General features: G+C 35.5%; 1 protein-coding gene across 1 annotated transcript in view; it reads right to left on the bottom strand.

The window, feature by feature from the left end:
- Nucleotides 1-6,985: 6,985 nt before the first annotated feature.
- Nucleotides 6,986-9,660, bottom strand: part of LOC108780117 (glycosyltransferase-like protein LARGE2) — a 7,464-nt gene continuing 4,789 nt past the window's right edge. The window contains exons 7-12 of the mRNA XM_018547710.1: nucleotides 8,916-9,218; nucleotides 8,193-8,389; nucleotides 7,984-8,125; nucleotides 7,453-7,583; nucleotides 7,267-7,359; nucleotides 6,986-7,122 (exon numbers count right to left, since the gene is read on the bottom strand). Of these exons, the coding sequence (XP_018403212.1) occupies nucleotides 7,017-7,122; nucleotides 7,267-7,359; nucleotides 7,453-7,583; nucleotides 7,984-8,125; nucleotides 8,193-8,389; nucleotides 8,916-9,218 (972 nt within the window). The 3' untranslated portion in view covers nucleotides 6,986-7,016. The remainder of the gene's footprint in view (nucleotides 7,123-7,266; nucleotides 7,360-7,452; nucleotides 7,584-7,983; nucleotides 8,126-8,192; nucleotides 8,390-8,915; nucleotides 9,219-9,660) is intronic.

Genomic DNA, 9,660 nt, shown 5'->3' on the forward strand with positions numbered 1-9,660 from the left:
TGAAATTCCAACGTATGAAATCATAGCAAGACTCGTTGCATTCGCAAGCAACACGAACTCTCGTGCTAAGCTTACGCCGAAAATGGCGTAGTGATCTGTGTCCCTTCTCCTTCCGTAAGCGCATCGTTAGACCATACTCGTACCCGTAGAGGTATTCTCGTCTCAGCGATGTTTGTATCTTTTAAATCATCGACAGGTGCATGTTCGCTGTAATGATTACAGCGGCAAATTGATTATCGGTATCTCGCAAATATCGTTGATACTAGTCCCTTATAGCACAGAGTAGTGTATATCTTTTTTCGTAAGACGGAAACGTGAAAAGTGCAAATTTTTCACTTTTCATATTTCCGCTTTAACGAAAAAGTTATATAATAACTACTCAGAGCATTCCGGTAACATTGCAGCAATGTGGCAATGATACTACGATATTTCTGCGATAATGCTACAACGTTGCTAGAATTCTCTGTGCTGTATGGGATACGGAATGCCCTACCTATGTAACGGTGCCACTTTATATTACGTTAAATGGATAATAATCTATTACAGCGATTGTAAATCTATAATAGATGTAAGTGTTGCGATAACACTCGACGCGTGTTTAAAATTATAAAAACAGATATCGTATTGCAACGTACGATAAAATGGTGTACACTTGTACAGTATAAATATGTAAGTGACGTTTGTTGCTAATTGCACGAATACCATGATCTTTGAAATTCGTGTAATTTATTATCGTCAGAATGATGAACCGAATGGTCGAAAATAAATAACAGCGTGTTTTGTAAGCGAGACCAATTTGATGTCGCTGCCTGATTGGTTTTCGCTATCATCGTGCTAACCATGGATAACACCAAAAAAAGACCAGTTTATAATGTATATATGTACTCCTGTACCGATCCAAATTCACTTCGGAACTTCAAATTAATTGAACGTTACGCGCGATGCGTTCCAATTAGCAACAATTACAGCTTGATTGTTAACAACTGCGGCATATCGCGCATAATATCCGAATGCGCGCGTAAAAATTATTGACCAGCTCTCGTACGATTTCAAGTAATCAAAAGGACAACGCCGATTAACGTAACGCGGACGAATTTGTTAGACGGACATGATTTAAAAAGATGACGATATTACGACGTGTTGTAAACGCGAAGTGTGGAACAGAATTCATCGCGTCCCCATTTTGAGATACGTTCGATCGCTACAATTCTACCGTCGACGACAATATATCGTAAAGTAGAACGTCCATGCGAGCTATATATCATTGCAACCAGCGAACGCGTACGGACTTATGGTCCCGAATACCTGATGGCCGATAAATCGTCTCTCCTTGAAACTGGAAAACATGTGACTCGTCGAAGCGCGGAGCTTGTCACGCGCACAGCCGGCAACGCGTTTTTCTTTCGCGTTGAAGTTAATGCCTCTTCGAACTCATTCGAGTTCGCCTCTCTTTTTTCCTCCTCTTATCGCGATGCGATTTCCGTGATACGAGTACATACAAGTGGTCCCTCTTTGCGGTGCTTGCATTATCCTCGGCGCTGATGGTTAACGCTGTCGATTCGCCAGTTCCGTTCTTGCGCGAAACATCTGGCTGCGATACATCGTGATAAGGAGTGCTTTACGTTCGCTTACCACATACACATATACACATACACACATACACATGAGGAGCCGCCACGCCAGTTGGCGATATTTCACCGGAGGTAAGGGTAGGTAGAGAACGTTCTTTAACTGCGAATTTATCGTCGGCGAGCCATCCACTCTTTATGCTTTTGTTACCTTTTTTATCTGGGAAGATTAACGTTTCCCTTTCTCTAGCTTTAGCAGGGATTTCGGACGCGATTGTATACAACTTGTTGCGATTGCGCGCGGCCGCGGTTTCCGCGGCGAAGCGCCAAGTGATCGAGGAAACGTATTTCGAATGAGTCCCACGCGAACTTGCCTTACCGTTGAACGACGCTTGAATTCAAAGGGCTCTCGATCAATCCCATATACCCTTGTCTTCCGAACTCTGCGGCGACCCGGATCAGCGCTGTTCAGGTAAAACACAACGGATCCTGCTCTATAAATGCATCAATCGTGATATATATATTGGGAAGAGACACTTTATGTCGACTGTAAAAGCTCTTTTTTTTTTTTACCCACGAGAAGTTTCGATTTATTAAATACCTCGGTATTTCACGCGCGAACGCAGATTAAAATAAAGATTTCCTTAACCCTCCAAACGTCAGTCTACTGAATCTATTCGATTGTATCTCCGCTGACGATAGACCTATTGAAGAGAGCTACTCAATTGTAAATCTTTTTGTCAAAAATGTAAAACAATTAAATTTTCTTTATGTTACATATGCAAATGTGGATTATTTTTATTAAAATATATTTATCCAATAAACACCGATTAATAGTCTATATAATATTGATGTTTTTCACACTCAACAATACAAATATAATATTATACGTAATTGTTGAGTGAATTTATTATAATAGTTGCAGAATATGAAATTGTAATAATGATTTTAGTTAGTGTTTACAGAGTGGTTATTTATTTTTTACATCATTTTGTTTTCTTGAAATTAATTAATTTTTTTTTAATTTAAGATAAATAAGTCTCACAGATTCAGCAGTAATTGTTACTGATTTTGGTATAAATTTTGGAGGGTTAAGATAAACGCCGTTTAGAATAAAAAAAAAAAAAACATTTCAATGTATATTATTTTGCACACACACACATCCTGTGATTTTGTCGATCGAAGTCTCTCCTTTTAAGATGTTACATGTTATTCGGATCACGATACGAATATATAATATAATTTAATATTTTATTTTATTTCGCACCTCTTGATGATTCTTTGATTTTGAAATCGATTCATAGGACGCATAAAGTGCAACGATCGCCAAGAAGCATCCAAAACAACCGAGCTTTTCGTGCCCGGATTACGCCAAACAGTATTAAGCGCCCGATGGCTACGGCTCGAGCGCAAACTTGACAGCCGTCCGGGTGAGACACGGCGGAGAAAATAGCGGCGCGGTCGTGTCACCTCGATTTTTCGCCATGCGATCGACGAGCTCGACGACTTATTGCGGAGTGTTACCGTCTAACTCTCGTGCGAGAAAAATGTTCAGTCGCGATGCACCGCGACAACCTGAGAAACGTTTCCGGTTTCTTGTAGGCAAGTGCCAACCGATTTTTCCAACCACGACGATTTTTCTCTCTCCGTTTCTTCACTCCGAATCGTCGAATCAATGCACGCGGAACGCGTCGGTTCATTGTGTTTCTCTCTTCTTACACGTAGACTTGTACCGCTATTCCGCTCAACAGCCCGAACGTGTCGTGCAAATGAGAAGGAAATCGCGCTTTCGACGAGCGTATACGTGAAAAATCGAGCTCGCATGATCGGAGAACATCGGAGAACAGTATTTTAAGCGGCCTAGCAAAGTCGCGGCTCGCCCAGCGCGACCTCCGTGCCGTGCTATGTACATACACCCCCTCTATCTCTCTCTCTTTTCCCTTCTCTCAATTGCACCCTATCCGTACATGCTGTTCATATTGTAAATGATACACAAATGGAAACCCGCACGGCACGGGTCCGGTCGTTACCGACGCCTCGAGTATATTTTTGTAATTTTGTATTTTGCATCGCGCCTTTCTCCACGTTCCGACGTCTCACTCGGCCGATTATTCCGGAAGATCGATTTCCATTTGTCGATACCGCACCCTCGGATACATTCGATGGGGATAACGTGAGATCCACGCACGTTCCATGTAACACTGTGGGAAAGTGCTGCGCGCATCCGATAGTTAACGAAGCGAATGTACGTACGTCATACCCTGGCATCGGAGATAATTTATTGATTGTCGTCGCGTGTATTCTGAACTGCGATTGCGAAATCGCTTCACTTATGCGTCCTACTCCGCGAATATTCGGTACTGATCGATCACGGAACCGAATAATACCGATCTGGTTTATTTTTCCTACCGCACTTTTGTACGTAGCACTCTCTTTCTCTCGTTCTTATAACGAGAAACTCATTAATTCTTAACAACGAAGTAATCGAGATTTAAACAAGCTTTTATTTCTATTCGAGGAATAACCGAGGTCTTCAAATAAAACTCTTAAATATCACCGAAGCAATTGAACGTTCTATCTCTACTATTCTTTTTATTTTTATACATAGGATAAAATTTCAGTAGACTATTTTAAATTATTCTCGGTCTATTGAAGATATTCTCGTTTTCGTTTGTTGAAGAATTTTGTGTTCGACTGTAATTACATACGTTCCAACATATGTATTATATTTCTGTTTATTGATAGTGTAGAAAGGATATATTGCTAGAACTAATACATTATCGGGGACAAAATTAAAAACGCAATTTCACACGAATGAGAACCGACGTCATTAAACACTTTCATATCGTGATGTTATATCGGAAATTCTCAGCGCTCAATTACCTATCCAACTGCCAACTACAACGCAATGTCGTTTGCGTGATATTTCAAATATCGTGCACGCACACTCCTCGCTTCCAATACTCTTCGATTTGTACGTGCTCGTGAAGTGTTACAGTAATTTACATTAAAATAGGGTAATTCGACTAGTACAAGCAAGCTCATTTAGGCTCCCATTTATACGCACTACACAGAGAGGAGCTTGAACTCGGTCAAAATTTTTGTCGAAATTAATAGCGTTGGCGTCATTTCAACAATTTTAATATATTCGCAAATATCACGCATATCATTATCATTTATATGATTTTAATATCATTGGTTATTAAATTTTATTATAAATGCTTTTACAATTTAGATTGGTTGTATGACTTTAATGAAAATATTGATTATTAAAGTTATTAAATACCTTGAATAATTATAAAATCAATTTCGAATTTTTATTTTCTATTTTTTACGTATTATATAAATGTTTGCTCATATGGAAAATGATAAATACGAACGTATTAAATTTACGATATGACGCTGACGTTTCATTTTCTGCCAATGAGCGGTCAATCGAAGGTACCGTCCAACCAAGTAGATTGGTCCAATCTTCCGAGCAATTACAATATTTCTGGATCTTATTAAAACACTTTTTACAAGACGCGTGCGTTTTATAGAGCATAGTTCAGTGAAAATTCATACAGACTTGAAACGTATTACGCCAAATACTTAGCATTTTGCAATTATTACAACATTCTGTGGAATATAATTTTGTACTATGCAATTACAGCATATAAAATGGTTACGCATATTCTAGCAAGTTCTGACCGCAGTTTTGTTTCTTTAAATAGGAAGACATTTAGAAAAGACATAAATTCTTTAGATTATACGCATCTTTATATGCATTCCTGACACACAAGAACGTAGAAATGGTCAGAACAGATATTTCAGTTATTATTGTGAATTCCTTGTATCTGTAAGCTGGATTTTTTTTACACGTACATAAACAAATTTACATTATTTTTTATAACACATTAAGTATTCCGTAAATGACTTAATTATTCTCGTCTCTCTTAAGACTGACAATCTTAGGGTTAGGGCAATATCTTGGTTTTACGTACTTTATGAATAAATCTTTTCTCGTTATTTCTGTCGGTAGAATTGCATTTATATGAAACAATGCAGCCATCATGAATTTTATTTAAGTTAATTTTGATACGAAACATGTTACGTAAAATTGTTCCTTTTTAAGAGATATAATTTGTTAATCCACACATATATAATATTTGTATAGTAAAACTTATGTGTAAACAATTATTATTGATTAACATCGATCGAAGCCAACTGAACTGTGTTCGTTTGCTTCTATCTATTATTACTTGTTACAGAACAATCGTTGTTTAATTGATAAGCCCTTTGCCTAATGCATAAACAATTGTTAAAACTGCCTAATTGCCGCACCTAATGGCGCTAAATTTCAATGAAGGAAGAATGTAACGTGTACGTAAAATAACAAAGTATTGCAAAAAGACGTAAATACGTCGCTAAATATGCATAATAATTTTGTTGACACACATGTCGAACTTGACAATGTCGTGTAAGGATCACAACCAGCTAACTCGTGCTTAACGAGTGTTTCTCTGAATCGTCATGAATCACGAATCAAAAAGAAAAATACATACCATTTTATTGACGCAATTTCGTATCCCGGACGGAGAGTATTGTGAGATTGTGAATTAAGAAGATGGGAAAATGTTTTTATCGAGATATGTAAGTCGGAATGATAATGTGAATGTAAATGATTTATATATGCGTGTCGTATGTTGTAGATAATAATCTTAATCCGAAGTGTAACATCCGCGTTTTTGCCAGGTTCTACGTGCGGTAAAAATATCGATGATCGACGAAAAATTTTATTGTGTTAACGAAATATTTTTACCGTTATTCCTACTAATGTATTTTTAGTATTTGTATGTTTATTACTTTTATATTAATTTTCTATTACCATTATATATACTATGTTTTAATATTACTATAATTTTTAAGGTATTACTATGATTATTATATTTACGATATGTAGTTATTAATGTCGCTATTATTGTCGTCATTACTGTAATTATTTATAAAAAAGGATATTTTGCCTTGTAATGAACGTCTCAGTTTTCAATGGTTCAAATATAAACTTTCGGCCGAGATTATGGTTTATATGTATGTACAATGTATTAACATACTGGCGCTGTAAATATTATACATATTTTATAAATGAAATATTTAGTGTGATTGTAATATTACAATAATGTACTGAAAGCACCACTCTGTACACTCCACTAAATATATGGGTTAAATTTTAATAAATATTTCTCCCGATCCCAAATCTGATCCATTTTTACCTGTTTTTCAGATATTTCTGTTACCGTTATTTGGGACTGATAAATAAATAACGCAGGTTTTATTTAAAAGACGGTACATTTTTGTTAAGAAAATAGTTAAAATACACAGATTTTCATAATTCTAAAATTTGCAGTAAAAATATAATAAACTCTTATCAATATTATATATTTTTAAAAGTTAAAATTATATAATTTCTTAAATTTTCTCTTCTTTGGTCTCTTTCTTTAGTTTCGATAGTGCAGTCTCACCATATTTTGCCACCAGCTCTTCGACAAATGCATCCTTCAATTTTTTTAGACATCTGTAAAATAAGTAGAAATTCAAAAAAGATTATTGTACAACAAATCGACACCTTAGCTAGCTTCTTCATAACGTAATGTTACAAAATTCTAGCAAATTTTTTAATAAAAGCTATCCTATAGAATATAGCTATATGTTACATTACCTTCTATAAACAGTATCAGTTCTAAATTTGCCGATGTCTAAACTAGGTGCATGAGGTCGATGAATGATAAAAGTATCTGGTAAAACGATATATCTGTAAAATTTCAGTTTTCAATTTCAATCGTGCGCTATATTAGATTCGGGCAGATATTTCATTATTTAAATGAATAAAATTACTGCGTCTTACTTGTAATCTAACGCTGTTAAATGGGTCACGTAAGAAACTTTATTCCAACCAAATCCGACAAATCGGGTATCGTATCGCGGAGCTGTTTTTGAAACTATTATGTAAGGTTCGAAATCTGGCTCCCATGAAACCTACAACGATTCGTTTATGTATTCATTATTTTTCTTACATAGTCTGTATACTACAAAACATCTTTGGAGGAAAACAAACCACATAGAATATATATTTCTTATATATCGCTACAGGTCGCTAAATCTGAATTTGTAACGCGTTTTGCTCTATCATGTCCAGTTTTTTAGATAATCAAGGATGGAAATCTGTGTAACCATTATTGTGTTAACAGATAGGCTATTTACGTGAGTCGGAAATTTTATTTAACTTCAGAAATGGATATTTTAATATGGTTCGTGTTTCCCTCAAAACTTTTGTGGTTCTGTATTATTTATCTTTAACAAAGTATCTAATAATATATAGGGTGCTCCCAAACCCGGTATCACTGGCAATTTTTGTAATTACGGATCTCGCACGCACTTGGTAAGGCTCCGTACTGTTTCGCCAAAAGCTGTAATTTGTGGCAGCGTGTCCTTGTGTCCAGACATGATAACGGAACGTGTACAAGATACCGCGTTTAAGAAACTTCAGTAGTTCATCTTTGTTGGCGGGAAATGTAAACCTGTGTGTGTAAGGCGATTTTTCTTGATAAAATAATTTATTTCGATATTACGAAAACGATTAATTACCTATAGCGTTCAGTTTCAAATGCTGGCACGATTAGAGCTACTTTATCCGATTCGTTGATATTCAATCGGTTAATATAGTTCATGATATTTTCATATAACCCAAATTGCGGAAGGAAGTCAACGTCAAGTTGGAAAACGAATGGAGTTGGTACGTATGATATTGCAGTGTTTCTTAAATAGTTGATAGGATAAAGATCCTAAATGAAAAGTAATAATTCAGATAAAAAGAGAAATCGAGTATATTGAGTTTACATCTAGAAATATATAATACAACGTAACATAAATTTTATATTTAACAGCATATCATATTAAAAAATATAATTTTATGAAAAATATGTTATCTTTAATTCTTCATATATCCTGAAAATTATACAGTTTTGACCAAAAGTATAAAGCACTCTCACAAATTGGTGTAAACATTCTATATTTAACAAATGATAAATTAAAAGACAATTGTATTGAAAATAAAATAGTATTTATTTTCGTTACAATAATTTTAATATTTTACTGTTTTACAATTTTCTATAATAATTTTAATCTCTTGTTACGTTTTTCTTTGGATTTTATTATCGCCTTTCCCAAGAAAATGTAATAAATTGAAGGTGCTTTATACTCTTACGGCCACAAAAGCTATAATTAAAAAGTTGCATTCCTTTTACTCTGCGATGTTTTTTCTAAACTACAAATTTACTGTCGCTTTTTAGGAGCGCAAAAACAACGCACCCCGTCTTTGTACACAACATGATAAGCTATGTTCCTTCTCGTCCGCAAATCCATGGAGCCTCGCACAAAATCTAGGAAATTCTGAACCTCTGCATCGGTCAAGTAAAGCGCGACGCTTATAGTCCCCGGCCAGTGTTTCGATAACGCTTCCAACAACGGTATCCTTTCGATGCTACACTGAGTGACTAAAGCAACATCCGTTGGCGAATACACATTATATTCGTATTCGAGAAGAAAAGGATGCGTGCGATATAAAATGGTAGCGCCCTTCTCGAATTCTCGACACGGATTCGATTCGTTGTACTAAAAAACAAAAAACGCGCATGCAATGAGAGCCATTACAGTCATATTAATAAGAGAGAGTTGCTAAAAAGTGTACCACTTACTTATTAAATTATTTTTTATTATATTTCCCCCCCATTTGATACTGATTTGTATTCAAACAAATTTTGAAGATTGTAGCTTGATCTTTCAGGCATCTGTTATTATATATTTACTTTTCAGCTATAACAAATTAATTTAAATTCTTCTAACAGCGATAGAATTATTAATCTTGTATTTTTAATTATTTTCATTCATTTATTAAATTCGATATTAAAAAAAAAAAGAAGTATGCGCGATTTACAAGACCCACAGATACGACTTAGGCGACTGGTAAGCATTCAGCAACTTTCCCTTAAGGTATCAAGCAATTTTATAGACTCTCTCTCTCTCTCTCTCTCTCTCTCTCTCTCTCTCTCTCTCT

Source organism: Cyphomyrmex costatus, unplaced genomic scaffold (genome assembly GCF_001594065.2).
Source record: "Cyphomyrmex costatus isolate MS0001 unplaced genomic scaffold, Ccosl1.0 scaffold683, whole genome shotgun sequence".
Lineage (NCBI taxonomy): Eukaryota > Metazoa > Arthropoda > Insecta > Hymenoptera > Formicidae > Cyphomyrmex > Cyphomyrmex costatus.